The sequence below is a fragment of the Sciurus carolinensis genome, chromosome 1, assembly GCF_902686445.1.
Source record: "Sciurus carolinensis chromosome 1, mSciCar1.2, whole genome shotgun sequence".
Taxonomy (NCBI): Eukaryota; Metazoa; Chordata; class Mammalia; order Rodentia; family Sciuridae; genus Sciurus; species Sciurus carolinensis.
The window spans coordinates 63883549-63902214 of NC_062213.1; the positions used below are offsets into that span (position 1 = coordinate 63883549).

The 18666-nt window shown below is 37.9% G+C and overlaps 1 protein-coding gene across 9 annotated transcripts in view; it reads left to right on the top strand.

Moving 5' to 3' along the window:
• Positions 1-18666, top strand: part of Eya1 (EYA transcriptional coactivator and phosphatase 1) — a 313994-nt gene that overhangs the window by 236336 nt on the left and 58992 nt on the right. For all 9 annotated transcript variants that reach the window (XM_047552207.1, XM_047552224.1, XM_047552216.1 and 6 more), the window contains 2 exons: positions 12176-12315; positions 14014-14097. In XM_047552207.1, the coding sequence (XP_047408163.1) occupies positions 12176-12315; positions 14014-14097 (224 nt within the window). The remainder of the gene's footprint in view (positions 1-12175; positions 12316-14013; positions 14098-18666) is intronic.

Sequence of the window (18666 nt, forward strand, 5' to 3'; positions counted from 1 at the left end):
TACTCAGCTTTGATATTGATAAAGGTTACTACAAAACACATTTCTATTGCAATGTCTTCCTTAATAATGCTGTTAAATTGCATTACACTATTCCCCGGTTGAAAGCATGGATTCTTCTGACATCTGTGACAGTTTTGAGAGAATGCATCTCAGCACTTCACTAGCTATTCATTGACCTTCTTATTTTTAAACTTTCTGTTGGGTTCTGCGGAGATAGAGAAAGCAAGAAGGTCATTTTATGTCCTCAAGGAGCATTTTACCACCAAAGAAGATAACCATACATACAGCCAAACCTAATAAAAGTTGAATTTTTAGAACACCATGCCAGAAGAGAAACACAATGCTCATGAAGAATGCATGTACAAAGAATTCTTATATAAAGTGTGGATGGGTGGATAGCAAAGGGGGTAATGTCTATCTGCAGTAAAGAAAGAGCAAATGACTGAGGGACTGAAAATGGGGAGGGATATCTATTCAAAGCTAGAGAAATAGAACATTTTAAATGGGTTCCAGGACAGGGCATAATTTCCATTAGAGTGCATTTAAATTAGGCTTAAATTTAATTAAAGGATGAAAGCATTTTGAACAGAAGATAATTCATCATCTTTACAAAAATAAACTGAGCCCAGAGAGATGACTTTGAACAATTCACTTAACATGACAATAACAGTAATGTGTTTTTACAAAATCTTTTAGCATGCATTAATTGCTTGATATCTTTAAAATGGTGCTATCTGCATTTTACCGTTACAGAAATTCAATTACAGATAACCTCCAGGTAATTATATAAATTACAAGTTACCAAGCCCCTTCTGGAATGTAAACAGACCTTGAGGTCTTAATTCATAGGTTATGTTGTCCACTACAGAGACATTTTAACTAATTGATTGTGTTTATTATATAAGTTAAGGAGGATGTGCAGGTAGTCCATAACATGTAAGATCTATTCCTACTACAGTGGGTTATTTCCCAAGCAATGAAAAGAGAGAAGATAACATTTGTGGGGTTGTGAGAGTTTCATAACCCCATACCTTGGACCTAGGAAGTCTCTCTCCTTTGGCCCCAAATCTCCAGTAGAAGGTGGTGGCCAAGCCTCCTTAAGTGCCCATTGGGTGTTTTTTCTGTCCTATCTCTGTCCTCATCATCACCTAGCAATACTTCTGGCTTAGAGAAGAAATGCTTTCTCTAAGGCAAGTCAAGTCTGATGGGCATGTGATGCAGGAGACAGATGGAGTGGAGGCTCCAGAGACCACGTCCTGAATCTGTGTCCTGGTTATGATCCATGCTAGCTGGGAGCCCTTAAGTTCTATTAACTTCAATCTTCTCATCTGCTACATGGGTTCAGCAACACATCCCTGAACAGATCCAGGGTAGAAATAGTCTCAAAACCTAAAGAAAGTCCTGTCCTGTCCATTTCTTTAGTTCTTGGACTTAATGTGTTCTCACCTTTACTGTGAATAAGTAAGTTCTCTCTCTAACTCTACATTGTTTGAATCAAGAGGATGGAATGATGCACCTAGTATAATTGGGGTCTTCTGTCAGATCCTCCCCTAATAGCATTGATAAGTGTGTGTCTATTGCTAAGGAAAAAAAAAACCCCACTTTTAACCAAAAAATGGATCACTTTTAACCAATTTTAAAAATTCCAAATTTTAATGGGGGATTAATGATTAGGGACGTTTTGCTGTGTGAATCAAGGATGTTCCCCGTGCCAAGTTGTGAAAATGATGAATATATATTGAACCTCCAATGTGTTCCAGGCATAATTCTGGACATGAGACTTAGCAGTGAAGAAAACAGGCTCGCCCTCAGGGAGCTTACATTCTACAGAAGGGCATAGGCAACAAGGAAACATAAATTGTAGCTGGCAGTCAGAAGTGCCTGGAAGGATGAACAGCTGGGTAAGGAGAGTAGATTAGAGCAGATACATTGTTTTGGAAGCATTTTTCTGGCAGAGTGGCATTTCAGCAGGGACCCCCCCACACACACACACACTATCTTGAGGGAGAGTGTTCTGGGGAGGGGAAACACAGACACCGGAGCCTGGAGGTGGTACTATGCTTGGTGGATTCAGAGTGCCACTAATGACAGTGTTGTGGGCACCCTCTGGGAGGGCAGAGTGGGAGGAGTGAGGTTAGGAGGTAGAAATACCATCATAGTAGGTTTTATGGTCATGGAAAGGACTCTGGAAAGGTTGCCATCTTTGTAGCTTATGATGGAGACATAGAAGCTTCTAAGAAAATGAGAAGGAAAACATTTTTAATCTTTTAGAGACCTTTAGGATCACATTAATTAGTGAGTCTCTTGAATCTGGATCCCAGTGATAGGAAAGGAAGGGTGCCCAATGGTGGGACAGAGTGAACCACAGCCATGTCAGAGGTTGCAGTCTGTTGTCAGTACAGAGGTGACAGTAATGACCATTAAAAGGAAAAAGACAGGGACTAGGGGTGTATGTACCTCAGTGATAGAATGTATGCTCAATACGTGTGAAGTCCCTACCCTGCCAAAAAAGAAAAGAAAGACAAAATACTTTTTATTCCCAAAATTCTAGTAGCAAAGGATTGTATGAGCAGAAGATGAGATCCAATGCAAAGATGAGGCAACCTGTTAAGTAGCTTCTTCACACTGATTTGTTCCCAAGATTGTTTTATAAAGCAACATCATATAAAGATCTTTTCAAAGGATTAGTCCAATATTCCCCTGTTGTTAGGGAAAAAAGTTAGGAAAGCTGAATGAATGCGTGCATATACGTATGTCTTCTATTATGAGCATTTAGTTTCTATGGTTTTCTGACACATGAGAATTCAAGCATGGAGTTTAGGCCACCACTGGAATTTCTTTAGAGTTCTGAGAATAATAGGAATTTCAGTTTTGAATGCTGAGGAACTTGGCCTGTAGAGGTTGGATCCAGGCACCCTTTCCCCAGCTGCCTTACAGGAGCAAAGATCGTTTTCTGTGACGTCGTCTGGAGAATTAGAGGTGGTCACAGTTAGAAATTATGTGAGTCAAGTTCGTCCCTGTGACCAAAAGCCTGCCAAGAACAACTTAGAAGAAAAGGTTATGTTGGCACATAGTTTCAGAGGTCTCAGTCCATGATTGGCCAACTCTATTGCTGTGGGCCTGAGATAAGGCAGAACATCATGGTGGAGGGGCATGGCAGAGGAAAGCTGCTTAACTCATGGATGCTGGGAAGCAGAGAGGGAGGAAGGGACCAGGACAGATGTAGTTCCCAAGACCACAACTCTAGAGACGTACTTCCTTTAGCCACACTCACCTGCCTGTAGTTACCACACAGTAGTCTATTTGAATTATTAATTCATCAAATGGATTAATCCACTAATGAGGTCAGACTTTTCATAATCCAGTCTTTTCACCTCTGAAAATCACCACATTGCTAAAAACATGAGCATTTGGGCAGACATTAAAGATCAAGTCATAACAGAAAAATATTTATCAGATTAGGCTGTGAGAGGTCATTTTAAGTCAGGGAAAATCTAAATGCTCAATGTGAAAATCCTGCATGCTCCTTTCCCATTTGCCTTTTTACCTAAATTTTCTAACTTTTCTATAGTGAGCAACTTGTCTTGACCATGGTAGGGCCTCTTAGTTTTTCTTTTCTCAGAAATGCAACATAATGCCGGGCACGGTGGTACATACCTGTAATCCTAGTGGCTCAAAGGCAAGAAGATTGTGAGTTCAAAGCCAGCCTCAGCAACTTAGTGAGGCTCTAAGCAACTTGGTAAGACTTTCTCAAAAAACTAAAAGGGACTAGGGATATGGCTCAGTGGTTAAGCACCGCTGGGTCAATTCCTAATACAAAAAAAAAAAAAAAAAAAAAAAAAAAAAAAAACAATTAGCAAACAAACAAACAAAAAAACCAAAATGCAACTTAGTTTTTTACCTGTTGTCACTGGTATGCTTGTCTGCTCCTGTAATTTGTGATCGTGTCCCCCAGATTTAGTTGACTACAGAGAGCCCAAGAAATAAGTGCCCCTCAGTCCCAGACCTGGGACAATGCCTATCTTATGTCAGATTCATTAGGTGTGGACCCACACCTGGCCATTCTGTTACAGATGAAAACAAAATCACTTGTAAGATGTATGTATCTGGTGCTTAGAATAGCCCAGGAGAATCTCCAAATGTCCTGTATTCTATCTGCCACTGTAATGGCAGACCAGAGTGGTTGCAGTAGAGACTGTATGACCCAGAAAGTCTGAGATATTTACTATCTGATTCTTGATAGGAAAAGTTTACTATTTAGGGTATAGAAATAAATAATCAAAAAGAATCAAAATTACATTATGTGCACAAGTTGGTTTCTGCTTTAGTTTGGATCTTGAATATCCTTAAAGGCCCATGTGTTGTTGAAAGCTTGATCTGCAGCCAGTGATACTATTAAGAAGTGGTGGAATCTTGAGGAAGTGGGGCCTAGTGCAAGGAAGTGACATCACTGGGAGAGTCTGCCCTTAATGTGGATATTGGGACCCCAGCCTCATCCTTTCTCTCTGCTTCAGGCACCCTCTGCCATGCATACTTGCCATGGTGTACTGTGCCACCACAGGCCCAAAGAAACAGGGCTAAGTGACCATTGAACTGAAATCTCTGAATTCATGAGACAAAATCAACCTTTTTCCTTATTAAGTTGATTCTCAAGTTTTTTGTCATAATATGAAGCTGACTAACACAGTCTCCATGCTCCACAGTATACCTATCGCTCATGCCCAAACTATTCCATGGGTTAATTTCACAGTCTTTGGGAGAAATCTGGGTGATTTCCATTATATGTGGTTTTGTCTTGCCCAAACCTAAAGTAAGATATCATCCTCCTTATGTACCTTAAAGTATTCAAACTCAATCATCACAAACGAGTTTCCTCCCATAGGAAAACTATTTTAAAACATCAGAAATATGCCCAATGAATATATCTGATTCTTTTTTGGTCAGGAGCATTGAGCTTGATGCATCTGCCTTCCTATAGGGAATGCCAAGGGAAGCATGGTATCCCTTCCTTGTTGAATTAGAGCTGAAACCTTCTGCATCCTTTTCAGTTTTCTTAATTTGAGCTTAGTATCCCATCTGTTAAGATATTGCAGATACTTATGTAGATTTTGAGAGTCTCAGTTCAGGGGTGCCTCAGTGTCAATTGCTGTCTGGCATTCAGTTTACATGCACTTGTGTAATCATCCCACCTGTTTTAAGGTTTGAGTCTCAACTGTGACAATATCCACATGTAAGGGAAGTGGTATGCTGTATTCTCTGGGTCCCACAACCACAAATAGAATATAGCTATTGATTCGCCTGTCTCATGTTCACTAAATTCAGATGGTCTCTCTTGGGATTTCACAAACAGCTCTGCCTTTCATTTTGTGTGCTGTATCATCTTAGATAGATTCGGGTCCAGCCAGGGAACATAGTTCCTCTGGCCTCACTCCAGTGTCATTGTACATGTGGTGAGAGCTTCCTCTCTGCTCAGAGATCAGTTACTTCATTCTGTTTGTGGGGAGTAGTCCTTCACCTCACTCAGACTTAGAAGTGAGTAAGGACGACTTCCGTCCTCCCCCAGCACAGAGAAGGGAGCCTGCAGGAGCCCGGTATTCTACTTCCTTTATAGCCACCACTGGCATATCCAGTCCCAGGGGTGTAAGATTAGATCAGAAGTCTCCTGCTACTCTAGAATAAATGTGAATGCTTATCCCTAAATCTTCAAGGAGCCAACCAGGCCTTCACGCTGTGTAGCAAGACACTGTGAAAATAAAAAGCTTCTGTGAAGGAAAGCATATTTTCAAGAATATTAGACTGGGGAAAAATATGCAAATATAAAAAAGGGTTTATATTTATGTATACATATATATATGTATATGTGTGTCTGCGCATATATATATAAATATATCTCAAAAGAATATAGAAAATCAGCAGCCAGGCATGGCAGCACACTCCTGTAATCCCAGCTACTCAGGTGGTTGAGGAGGAGGATCGCAAGTTCAAGGCCAGTTCAGGCAAATTAGCAAGTCCCTGTCTCAAAATTAAATAAAAAGAGTTGGGGGTATAGTTCAGTAGTAGAGCACCACTAGGTTAATCTCTGGCATTGCAATTAATCAATTAATTAAAAATTGGCAATGGATTTTGACAGTTCACAAAAGGAAAAATCATTTTTCAGTAAATATATACAAGCTTCTCCAACATACACAAATTAAAAATCCTGGTTACCATTCTACATCTGATAAAACAGCAATGACTTACAAGAGCAGCAGATGGTACATAAGGCTAAGATAAAATGGATCCAGGTTAAACTGATAGATTCCTTTTGAAAACTCTTTGGCAGTATGTGTAAGCAAACAGATGACATGCTGAGGGAGGATAAGGATACAACTGGATAAAGAATTTGAACTAAAGTAGACACTAAACTGATGGTTGGTGAAGGTTGAACTTAACCTGAGTTGGAAGGTGACTAATGTGTTTAAAGAGGCAAGACCAAGAGCTAACCATTAGGAAGGTTTGGTAAGTGTATATCTATAGGTAGGAGAACTTTAAAGCTAAGTAACCCTAACTATGTCCTCAATTTGACAGGGAGACTGAGAACTGAAAAACCTGGAAGTCACTTCCCCAAAGCTCAAGTAGGAGTTATTCCCTCAGGGGAATTGGATGAACTTTTCTGAGTTCCAGGTCTTTGTTTTTCTTTCTAATACTGAAGGATTTATGGAAACATTCTGTAGTATTTACAAATGTAGAATTTTAATGATCTTATGTAGATTTTAATATTTTATGATTGAATAGGTAAACATTAACTTTTCAATGAGCTTCTAAAGTAAATACTGTTATTTCCCTTTTCAATGAGCTTCTAAAGTAAATACAGCTATTTCCCATTTATAAATGTTTTGACTAGCTGGTGGAAATAATTAGATAACCTTCATAGCTTTAATAGAGTAAGAGCTTGACTTGAAAAACACTCTTTGCATCACCGATTTTTTTCACATGTACTTTGCATTCTGGACACTGTACTCTCAGAATACCGAACTGAATACCACCAGGTTCTACTCTAAGTAGAGGTGATGGACATTTGCTCAAAATAATTCTGTCCAGTTGTTCATTATCCACTGCAGATATCATATGGCCCAATAGTAGAGGTAGGAGAGTAGTTACGAAGGAGCAAATGTGATTTAGAGAAAAAATTCACAAAGAAGATCATTGAATGTCATCTCCAAGGTTAATAGGAATTTCATAGACAGACCAGTAAGACTGTAAGAGTTGAGAAAAGGCATTTGAAGGAAAAGGAACAACATGTACAAAGTTATGAAACAGCATGACACTGAGATAATAAGGTTTGTCTTTCTGAAGTAGCCTATGAGGGGGTACTATGAGAGTAGTTAGTAATGAGGTTGTACAGTGATTCCATGGAACTTTTCTTTCTTTTTAAAGGTTGTTAACATCATAGAGTGCTGGCGCCATGCACAATTCTAAATGCCTTTATGGATATTCTAGTTTTATCTGATTTTGTCCCATTTATTCACATTTTACAAATGATGAAACTGAGTCATTCAGAGGGTACATAAGCAGCATAGTCCTACTACTAGTTAGCAGTGAGGTCAAGATTCACAATTTGGCAGCTGAGTCCAGAGCACCATGTCCTAGAATCTGGACTCTCTTTCCTTTTCCATGCTGGGAATTTGGGGCACTGATGGATTTTTAAACTCTGTGGTGGAGCAGAAGATAGTTGAAATAGCCTGTTGTAAGAATTGGTGCAAGAGATGATGAGAGCTTGAACTTAGACCACAAGTATTTAGGAGTAAAAACCACAGTCTTGATTTGATTGAGCTTCTGGGTTTGAAAGCTAGAGAGATGCTGACCATTAGTCACACTTATTAATAGGGAGAATTTGTGCTGGCACAAGTTTAATCATGGTGTCCTTGGGACATTCAGGTAGAGCAATCTTGCAAACAGCAAGACACTGGGTTGAGAGATCAGGAGGTAAACCTTTAGCATTATCTTTCTGAAGGTTATCAGGAAATCCCTCTTACAGATGTGACCAACTGCTGAGAGCTGCAGTGAGATGAGAGGACCATGGAGGAAGCTCTAGTGCCTGCTACTCAAAATTCAGCCCACCAACTGGCTGCCCACCCACCGACTATATAATACTAGACCAGTATAACAGAAGGGGTTGCTTCAGAAGGTAACCAGCTGTGTATTAAGCACACTGTTTACCTTAGCTGGCTTTCTTTCTTTCTTCCTTTTTTTAATCTTAGAAGACTTTTTCCTGAAGGAAACTTTATATTATTAGGCAGACTGATTCCACGTCTTATCCGAGATCAGCTCTTTTGAGTATCACTGATGGAGAGAACCACCAGCCTTTAAGCTTTGGACTTAATGACTGAGAAGGAATAGTATGAAGAAAAAAGAAAGGGAAGTCAAGGTATTCTGATATATATACATGGTTTAAAGGAAAAGTGGTCGCATAGCACAAAGAGAAGATGAAAGACTGAAAAAGCAATTATTGGATATGGCCATTTTAAAGTCATCAATTATATTTTTAGAAATTTTGCCCCCTGCTTATTTTTCTACTTTCTCAAATTTGTATTCTTGCCATGTCTCCCAAGGATTCTCTGACTCTATATCTGGAGTACTCTTGGGTTTAGCCTTCATTTTACATATCTCTTGACTGATCTGAAGTTATTGATCATTCTCTCCTTCCTGATAAACACCTTCCTCTGCAATACTGACCTGGGTTTTCTCTTCACACTCCATTTACATCTGTCATCTCATTCCTTCTATACATACTGCATTGCTTTATCTATACTCATTTCTTTAATTACAGCTGGTATCAATATCCAAACCCAGCCCACATTTCTCTCCTGAGATTCAGAGCAATCCAGTAGCCTACTGGACCTCTTTATTTGAATGCTTCCAAGCTTTTCAAATTATTATGTCCAAAGCTGAACCTGAATCTCACTTGTACTCTTCCCTTTAATTCCTTCTTCTAAGTCCCATACTTAATATTAAAATCCACCCAGATGTCACACCACTGACAAGGGCATGGTCCTTGAATTTTTCTATCTTCTGTATCTAATTTTTTATTTCACCTCTGAATGATACTTCATATCTTTCACTGTCCTTATCCCCACCACCTGTGTCCAGGTCACCACCATCCCTCACATGGTTTAGTGCATTATCTTCCTACTGATCTTCCTCCCTCAACTGTGACCTCTCTCCAGCTCTTTCCATGCTAGAGCTGGAGTACCCGTTGTTTGTGGAATTCTTTGCTTGTCACTCCAGCCTCAATACTGTGCTCTTCTGTGCATTCCGGTCAGGTCATTTTCATTTTAGTTTTTGTTTTCCCTTCTTAATTATGACAAACTCTGTCTCTGTACCTACACATGCTCATGCTCCTGCCTAGGGTACATTTTTATCTTGGAGATCTGAGTTATGTGGACTTCTTCTTGGTCTCCCAGTTTTCTGCCTTATCCATCTCATAACCTTTTCCACATTGTTTTGCAACTTCTCATTTTTGTCTATGAGTCACTGCCTTCCTTTGTGTTTTAAACTCCAAGAGAGCAGGGACTGTGTCTACTTGGTACATCCTTACCTTTCAGGATCCTTGCATAGTGCCTAGAACAAGGTAAACATAACATCCAGTCTGTGTTTCTTAAGTGAGTACTCTTCAAATATTTTCACATCCATGCTCTCAGTGGGGGTAAAGTTGAATAATTTAAAGAGGGTTTTAGTGAAACATGAGCTGTCCACGGATTAGAAGATTAAATTATTTGAGTCGTTTTGCACAACTAAGAGGAAGGAGAAGTTAGAGTAAGTAAAGCTGGTGGAGAGACTCAGAAGCATTTAATTCCACCTCATAGAACAAAAAGCAAGAGGTTTTTTTAAAATGTAATTTGCCTTCTTTTTAATTTCATCTTCCTTCTACTAAGTGGAGGCCTGTAAGGTGTGATCATGCATTTACTTTAATATTTAAAGGTATCAGGTTGTCCATCTTTTAGGGTTATTTTTTCCTCTGTGTGAAAACTTTAGATGACTTGATTTCACATTTTTCCTTTGCTTCTTTTGAGACAGGTTTTTAGAATTATAGCTTATCTCTTTGTAAAAAAGAAAGAAAAAGGAAAGGATGAAAAGGGGAGGAAAGAAAACCTGAGATGAATATACTTTTAAAATTTTAATTTATAAATTAAAGAAGGGATAAAGTAAATACCAAAAAATAAAGGAATGGACAACCAATAAGAGGATATCTAAGCTACAAGAACCTAGATGAGATGAACTGCTTTGAGAACAAAATTAACTCTATCCAGAAATCAAGGCAATGGCTTAATGCAACAAGATTCATTACTTGATTTGTTTTAGTTCTTCTCAAATAGAAACTTCCAAAAGCCAAAGAAGTCACACTTTGAGAGAGATTTTATAGTGAAATATTGGAAGTGGAGGTTGAATCAAATGCCATCTCTGCTTATTGCAAAATGTATACTTGTTTTAAAACCCTGAAAGAGATTGTTCAAGGTTTTATTTCAGATGGGGTGACTAGATGCCTTCATGGAGATGTGCATTGCAGTATATTTTTTTAAATATGAAAGGGCATCTTTCTTCTAAACACAACTTCAAATCCCATTTCATTTGGATCTCTGTAAAATATGGAAGATAGATGCTTGACTTGGAACGTCTTAGAAGATACCTAAAACATCTGATCCTGTAATACAAGAATATTAACATAAATTGAGAGAATGATTAATATTGAATAGCCAGTGTCATATTCTAACAAGCCTGTGAGATAAATAAACCCAAAAATACATCCCAAATAACTAAAGAAGTTGATCCATTGAGAGGAGTTGTTATGGGCTTAATGACCATAATTAACTAATGGGTTTATAGGTCATTCTATGGTTTCTGGGTATGAGAAGTGCATGATCAATTTACATGAGGAAGTTTGCCATCTTGTGAGTGAGGGAAAGAGGACATGCAAAAAGTCTTATCTACTAATGGTGAGAACTTATGCTAGTATTTAGATTAAATGTGACCTACAGAGCTGTTTCTTGTGATTTAGAGTGGAATTTACTCTAAGTCCGTTCCTATCTGCTCTGACTCACATGACAGATGGCCTTGCTGGTAGACTTATGGCTGATGGTATATTAACAAAGGCTGCCAGGTCTTTTAATTGCTGTTGCACATAGTTTTCTGTTTGATGACATACAGTGTCAGCAACATCAGAGTGAAAATAGTCATTCCTCATATTAAATGGAGTGATGCTAACCCTTATCTGGTAAAAAAAAAGAACTGGGAAAGAGCTTTGGAGTAAGAGCTAGCACACTGGGTATCTGGAATTTGGGGAAGGTGAAGATTTTATGTTGTACCAGATAGAATGAGGAAAACTCTACCTAAGAGGTGACAGTGAATACATTTTTGTTCATTCTGGACACAGGATAAGAATCTACCCCAACTTCTCACCCACTGTTCAAGCTCTTTTTTTGAACCATTTGGGAGTTGTTCTTTATTTTGTGGTTTCTGTGTAATTATTTCATTGGTTTTCTGAAGTGAGCCAGATGAATAATTTTGATGTTCTGCCTGAGTTGGGATGTTTGGTTCAGAGACTGAGACCCAGGAAGACCCTGTAATGGGTCCTATACAAAGTACAGGCATTGTCTACATATCTGCCCTCCTTATCTTCTCCACTCCCTTGCTATCAGATAAAATGGGGGAGAAAATGGGAATTTTAAACTTTTCAAAGAAAAAATCTATTTGAGTTTTCCCTGCCACAGAGCTGATTTTCCTTTTCATCTCTTTCCATGAACCAGAATCCTTCTTGGAGCTGGGAAAGCCACAGCTGAGGCAATCATGTGTGCCTCTCAGTGTACCCTGGTGCCATTTGTGGAGTGAGAGAAGTGGATGGGGAAGGGAGTATATACCGTCTAATGACAGAACCACAAGGAATATCTAGGCAACTTAGTACAGCCTGTTTCTCTCACCTCCAATTAAGTTTTCTTTCTAATCACTCTTTCTTTCAAAACAGATCTTGGAATCAGATATCTCATAAATGATTTACCAAATGCAAGTTAAAGATAATGTAGGACTTAAGCAGAACAAAATGTGTTTTACTTTTCAAACTTCCCTCTGAATTAAAACAAGGTTAATCTTGACACCATGGTGGTGGAACTAAAAGATGAAAGTCCTTCCTATATTCTTACAGAATACAGTACAATACACAGCCCTTCAACACCCATTAAAGATTCAGATTCTGATCGATTACGTCGAGGTTCAGATGGGAAATCACGTGGACGGGGAAGAAGAAACAATAATCCTTCACCTCCTCCGGATTCTGACCTTGAGGTATGTCATTGCTGACACCCAAGTAAATATAGGGCAGAAACAGCCGTGATCTGTATCCAAATGCTTTTGTTATTGCTTTCTTTTTTATATTAACATTAAAGCAATTTTTTCTCTCTTCCATATCAACTATAGATTTTGCAATTTTTTTTTTTTTTTTGGATGCTGGAGATGGAACTCAAGGCCTTATGTATGCTAGGCAAGCCCTTACCATTGAGCTACATCCCATGCCCTATATAATGATTATTTCTGTGTTTTCTTTCATATTAACTATATGGTAAAGCATTTATTTATTTTTCTCTAAGGAAATATATGTAAACTATGTCATTATGCTTGAGCAAAATTATTTTGTACTGTTCAATACCATTGCCATTTCTATTAAAGAAGTGCCAAACTAAAAATGTTTAATACAGTCCACTTTGAAATTGAAGACCCACTTGTGTATATTGAGAAAGGAAAGCCTGGAATGTTCTAAACTGAAATGGTAATCACTTTGTGAGACATGTTTTGGTACAGTTCAAAAGCAGGAGGGATTAAGTAAGAACTGAAAGGGTGGTGGATTTCATAGCCCTGAATCCACTGCAATTAAGTTTCTGCTTTTGCCAAAGTGAAATCTGATGGTTGAAAACATGATTATTTTGGCTGAAAAGATGAAAAAAATTTTCCAGCAACATCTATGTGCATGAATATGTACTGGTATGAGTGGGATTGGAAAGAGAAGCAGGCTTGGGAGGTTTTTCATGATGTCTCTAAGACCTTTATGAAATGAATTCCTCCAGATCCAATTCAAAATACCCCAAGAGAGTGTCCAAGAGTACAAGTGATCTGCTTATGTTGTTAAGTATCTATAACCTGAGGACCAAAAAATCCCAGCAAAAAAAATATACAGTCATCCCTTGGTATTCAGAGAATTGGTTCTAGGACACCCCTGCAAATGACAGAATCTTCAGATATTCAAGTCCCTTTTATAAAATAGTGTAGTATTTGCATATGGTCTATATACAACCTCCTGAACACTTGAAGTCACCTCTAGGTTACTTGTAATACCTGATACAATGCAAACTCTATGGAAATGATGGATATCTTGTATTATTTAAGGAATAATAACAAGAAAAAAGTCTACCTGTTCAGCACAGATGAAATTTCTTTTTCCAAGTATTTTCTATCCTCCTTTGCATAACTTGTGGATTCAAAGGGCCGCAATATATTCTATCACTTTGATAACTGTCCAATAATTGACACAAGATCACTAGATGAAAATTTTCAATTTTTTTGGTTTGATAAGAATAAAACACAAGATTAGTTATTTTAACACTTAATGAACAGAGATAAGAAAAAGAGGAATTTTTAATGGATTGTCCTTCTGCATCTGAGAAGTTAAAGAACAGACCTTATAACTCATTTTTTGTTTTTTCACAACTGAAACTAAGATTCTACTACAGAAGTAAGGGGATATATACATTATCCCTCCCCTCCATTTAGATTGGCATTGCTAGTATAATTATCCTCCTGTGCCTCATTGGAAAAAATATCTAGGGAAGGAGAAAAAAAAGTCTGAAAGATGCTCTTTGGAACTGTTGTGTTTAAATTCTTATTTTTCATTTATCTTCCATTTCAAGACTACATTTTTATGTTGAAGTTAACTGAATAACAGTTTTTTCAACCAATGGCAGACACATTGATTTGGTTCTTCCTTTGTAGAGAGTGTTCATCTGGGACTTGGATGAGACAATCATTGTTTTCCATTCCTTGCTTACGGGGTCCTACGCCAACAGATATGGGAGGGTGAGTACCAACAGGCATCCATGTTTAATTTCTTTGGAATAAATATGGCTAGAATTTTATTTTGTTATCCAAATGAGCAAAATTGAAATTGAAATAATAAATTCAAAATATAAAACAAAACACTTACTGGTATAGTCTAGTATATAAGTAAGACAGAAACACATAAAGGAATCAAAGGAGATTATTTTTAGATCTTTAAAAATAAGACATACTTTATGCTATTAAACTCATGTTTATTTCAGACCCCAATGAATAAACATGTTTGAATACTATCTAAAATATATAGGGGACATACAAAGATTTTTTGTGTTGTATTTTTTATTTTCCTTGTCCTTTAATTCCCAAAACATTCAATGGAGCAAATATTCTACTTTTATCTTCAGTGATGAGCAGTATTTGTATTTGACTTTTGAAATGCCATAACAGTATGGATGTGTTTACATGTCTGTTGCTACTGGGGCTAAATTTATTTGAATGGTCTCTCATGTTGAGCTTCTGAACAGCAGTAGGAATAATTCATCCATATTAGAGCTGTAGTATCTATCTTGGTATTGTAGGTAAAGAAGAATATTACAGACCACCTCTCATGATTAGATCTTCCATTTCAATGTATTCTACATTTGGGTTTCCCAAAACCTGAAGAATTATTTTTAGTACGTTACCTGTTGGTTTTATAAATATTTCCTATGAAAAACTCAAGTTATTTAAATTGACTACAGCTAATTCCTAAAATTCTCTGTAAATGATATTTCTAATTTTTTAATCCTCCAAGAAATAATATTAAGTCTTAGATCCTTGAAGCTATTGCTTTGGAGCCTTAGAAACTGAATTCTTATGTCTTATGACTCCAGGGTTTTATCACAATTAAATTTTAAAATTTATACCAATAGAAGAAGTATGTTCTCATTACAAATATGCCAGGTATTTTTTCTTTCCTTAGATATTTATTTCAATAAGTAAGCATTGAGTTCCTGTTATGGAACTATTATATAATCTGGAGGTGAAAGTATGGATATGACCACTTCAGTTTAAAAATCCAGCTTTCCTAATCCCAAAGTCACATCTAATCACAAAAAGGCTAGAAGCACATGCACACATACACACACACACACACACGTAAGAGCAAGGATATCTCATCATTTGAATTTCTGTTTAGACATATCCATAAAACACAGAATGTCCCATCTTATTGTTAAATAAATTCTCTATGAGAAGACAATTAACAAAAACAAGTTCATAGAATTAGTCAAAGAAAAATTCCTACTATTCAGCCAGTACATAGTGAGGACTCAGTAAGCATGAGCTGTGTTGTTGTCTGTTTTGTTATATCTTCTATCGACACTACTGTTAACCCTATTTCTATAAAAACTGTTACTTAAAAACTCATTAAACATTGAACCATCAACATGAAGTTAATAGGCAGAGCCTTGAAGATGTTCTTAACTGAGCTATTATCATGTCGCTTTAACTCCTAAAGAAAGCTCTTGTCCAGAACTCACACCAAAGTGTTGATACCATGAGTTTAAAATTTTTTTAAAGTATCAACCATTAGTACTTTAAGGCTTCACCAAAAAGTATTTGGTTGGCTTATTTAATTTTCTCACATTAGGGCATATGATAAAAAGTTTTGGTTCATATAATTCTCAAAAGTCAACTTTATATATTCTTTAAAGTATGGGTGATCAGAATTAATTAATCATAAATTTACCCTTTATTGATAAGTTGAGGGGGCTTAGGGAGAACTTCAGGAAGCCCGTTTGGAGGAAGACCTTCCTGAGCTTGACTTTGGGCCTGAAGTCTACATGTGGCAATCAGGAGAAAGGCTTCCAAACAGAGGAAGCAGCCAGCACAGAGTCAGGGAAGAGTTTGCTGTTTGAGAGACAGTGAGGCCCCATGTGACTGAGCTCAGTGATGAAGACAGAGCCTCAGTAGAGATGTGGTTGGGGATGACGGCAGGTCCCAAAGGGCCTCCCAGCCATACCTGGGAAGGCTGGTCTCACGTCATGCCACAGGAAGTCATGAGAGAACTTTGAGGGGGAGGTGAGCTCAGAGTTACAGTTTTGGAGTAGCAAGTGTAGAGAATTAATGGTCGAGAAAGAAAAATGGGAATCTAGACAGGAGGCTTTAGCAGTGATCAGAATTGTTAGCAGTAGAATTGGAGAGAAAAGATTTGGGAGAGAATAGGATCTAGAAATGATGTGGATTGGAGTAGTGAGCTGTTAAGTAATAGAGAAAGTGAAAGATAATTCCCAGGTTTCGTCCTGAGCAACTGTCATGCATTTGTCAAGATGGAGAAGAACCAATTTGAAGGATAAATGTGAAGTTTGGTGTTGGATAAGTTTGAGATACCTGTTAGAAGCCTGCTGGGACAAGGCAAGGAGGAAGTTGAATGGTGAGCCTGGGGCAGCCAGAAGGACCAATCTGGGAAGGAGATGCCAGATTGAGCATCAACAGTACCCAGTTTAGGGTCAGAAGCTCCTTCAGATGCTGGCTTGATTTCTTCCTACACATTTACTGAGTATCATCTTTGTGCTGGATACTATGGTCAATTTGCTTCTTGTCGGGGTGACTTGAAGATGCATTGCTGAGGATGTCAAGTCATAATCAGAGCATGCAAGAAAGCTTACCTAATGCTCTCACTAGATAACACTGAAGTCATCCGAATTTGCTCTCACATCTCTTCATTAAGCCTTTTAAAAATCTATGGTTCAATAAAGGATACGCCCTAACAATAGCAACAACTAAACTGATCAGAACGTCTTGCATCCTTCTGTTCCCCTGAAGTCTAAAAGCAGCTCAGTGGCAAGACTTCTTTTTTGGAGCAGATTTAGTTGTGTTCCTGAATATTGTCAGGGAAGCATGCAGCTTCCTACATAGACATAAAGAAATGAATGCCTGACAATGTGATGGCTGTTCTGTCACTATGGGAACCAGATACTTGAGAAGTAGCTTAGTCACAGTAGCTTAGGCAACTCAATGAGTGGGCCATTCAATAAGGGGATACAGGATCTGGTTGATATAATGCAAAATTAGGGCAAGTTACAGCAATATGCACGAAAAAAAGAAAAAGAAAAAAAAGTTTGGGACTGCCCCACCTTCCATGTAATCCTAGCTGTGGGAAGAAGGCATGTTGGGTGCTATAAGGAACTGTTGTTTTATAACAAAGGTGATGAGAACAAAAAGAGGATGCCAGAGACTGTACAGCTGTGGCTAGGGAGGAGGAAAGAAACAACATGGTAGCAGGAAAGTAAAGTCCATGGTTGCTACTGTTAATTAGGAGGCTCTGAGTAATGTTTGCCCTGTCATTTTTTTAAAAAATATTTTTAAAAGGTAGTTTTAAACTAAATTCAAATCTCTGGATTTCACTAAAAAGGACTAGTCTTGCTTGTTATTTATTCTTTGATTGGTCTCTAAAATAGACACTATAAACCAATTGTTAATATCATAGTACATGCCCCAGACTTGTGTTTTCAAATGAGCATTGTGAGATGATGACTCAATTTGGCTCCCCTCTCATGGTAGGACCTCTCAAGGTATCTACACCAGTGACTTGGTTGTTCCAACACTTTCTGTTTATTGTTACTTAGCTAGCACCTGTATCTTATAGGGACATGGGCTAGAATGAATCTTAAGCGTATTGAGCCTCCTCACTTTACATAAAAACCAAAGCCTTAAGTACTTTAGATAGCATAAAGCTTAGTGTGCTTAATTGTCAGACTTATTAAAAACTTCCTAAATGCCCAGCACTCATTTAATTCAGCATTCATGCTTTTAAACTAATACTTTCAAAGGTGTTTTACAGATATGGAATTGGAAGAGGGTAGAGACCAAATGTAGAAAGCATTTCAGACCATTTTGGGCATGAGATAAGTATTCGATAAATACTACATATATTTGAATGTAGGTGAGACTTAACTGTCAAAAATATACTTTGAATCTGGGCATGGTGACCAGTGAGTAATTAGATGGCACTGTCCTCAAATGTGTGAATTTCCAGCATGTGACATGCCCATAGGTGTGATGGGTGAGTGCCACTTGAATTCAAGTAGATCTAGACTCACTTCTAAGCTCTTGGCTTTTCAGCTCTTTGACCTTTGGCAAATTATTCTTCCTGAGTCTCCACCTTTCACCCAAAAAGCCAACTATTTGATCTATAGTATTGTTTTTAAGAAATCAATCCATAATGAATTTAAATGGCCCAGCATACTGTCTTATGAATGGCAATAACCAATAGTAAGAAAAGCATGAGTCACCTGTTGTACTTGTAGCTGCTCTTTGATATTTATTTTGTAATCTGCCAGGCTTCTAAAGGTGTCTCAGTCATCATAGCATGAGTTTAAATCATCTAAACCTCTCTAGTGGGTGTGATCATTTAGCACATCGAGGAAAGAACAATTTGAGAGCAGTTTATTTAGCCCAGTTCATCAGAATGCTCAAGTTAACCAGTAAAGGTGGTTGCTCCTATTTTGTCTTAGGTAACAACACCAAACTCTGAGACCTTTTCAGGACGGCCCTTTCACAGAGTGGTAGGGAAAATGCAGAACACTTAGCATGATGTAGTACAGCAGG